This window comes from Pterocles gutturalis, unplaced genomic scaffold (assembly GCF_000699245.1).
Source record: "Pterocles gutturalis isolate BGI_N339 unplaced genomic scaffold, ASM69924v1 scaffold705, whole genome shotgun sequence".
NCBI classification, from domain to species: Eukaryota; Metazoa; Chordata; class Aves; order Pterocliformes; family Pteroclidae; genus Pterocles; species Pterocles gutturalis.
Window position 1 is genome coordinate 52595 of NW_010145435.1, and position 395 is coordinate 52989.

General features: G+C 37.0%; 1 protein-coding gene across 1 annotated transcript in view; it reads right to left on the bottom strand.

The window, feature by feature from the left end:
- LOC104470433 (myosin-3-like) overlaps positions 1–142 on the bottom strand; it is a gene marked incomplete at its 5' end in the record, with an annotated part of 1851 nt that extends 1709 nt beyond the window's left edge. Inside the window, one exon of the mRNA XM_010085361.1 lies at positions 17–142. Coding sequence (XP_010083663.1) covers positions 17–142 — 126 coding nt within the window. The remainder of the gene's footprint in view (positions 1–16) is intronic.
- Positions 143–395: the final 253 nt, after the last annotated feature.

Below are 395 nucleotides of genomic sequence, written 5' to 3' on the forward strand. Positions count from 1 at the left end.
GAAGCCTCCCACTCACATCTGTGTTGGCCTTCTTGGCCTTCTCTTCAGCATTGCGGGCTTCCTGGATAGTATCCTCCATTTCACCCTGAATTTGGGAAATATCTGTTTCCAGCTTCTTCTTGGTGTTGATCAAGCTGGTGTTCTGTTGAGCAGAATCAGAGGTTTGGTTTTGTTAGCTCATTATTGCAAATCAAGAACATTAGAGGATTTTGAATCATTTCATCCATAGTTATGTAAAAAATTGATAGAACTGATTTTTCTGTAAAATTTCTTATCACGGGGGAACAATTTTTTTTTCAACAAGATTTAATTTTATTTATTTGAAAAAGGTTTCTTAGAAGTATAGCCTGTACCACATCACATCCACCAAGGCTGGCACAGGAAAGTAATAAATA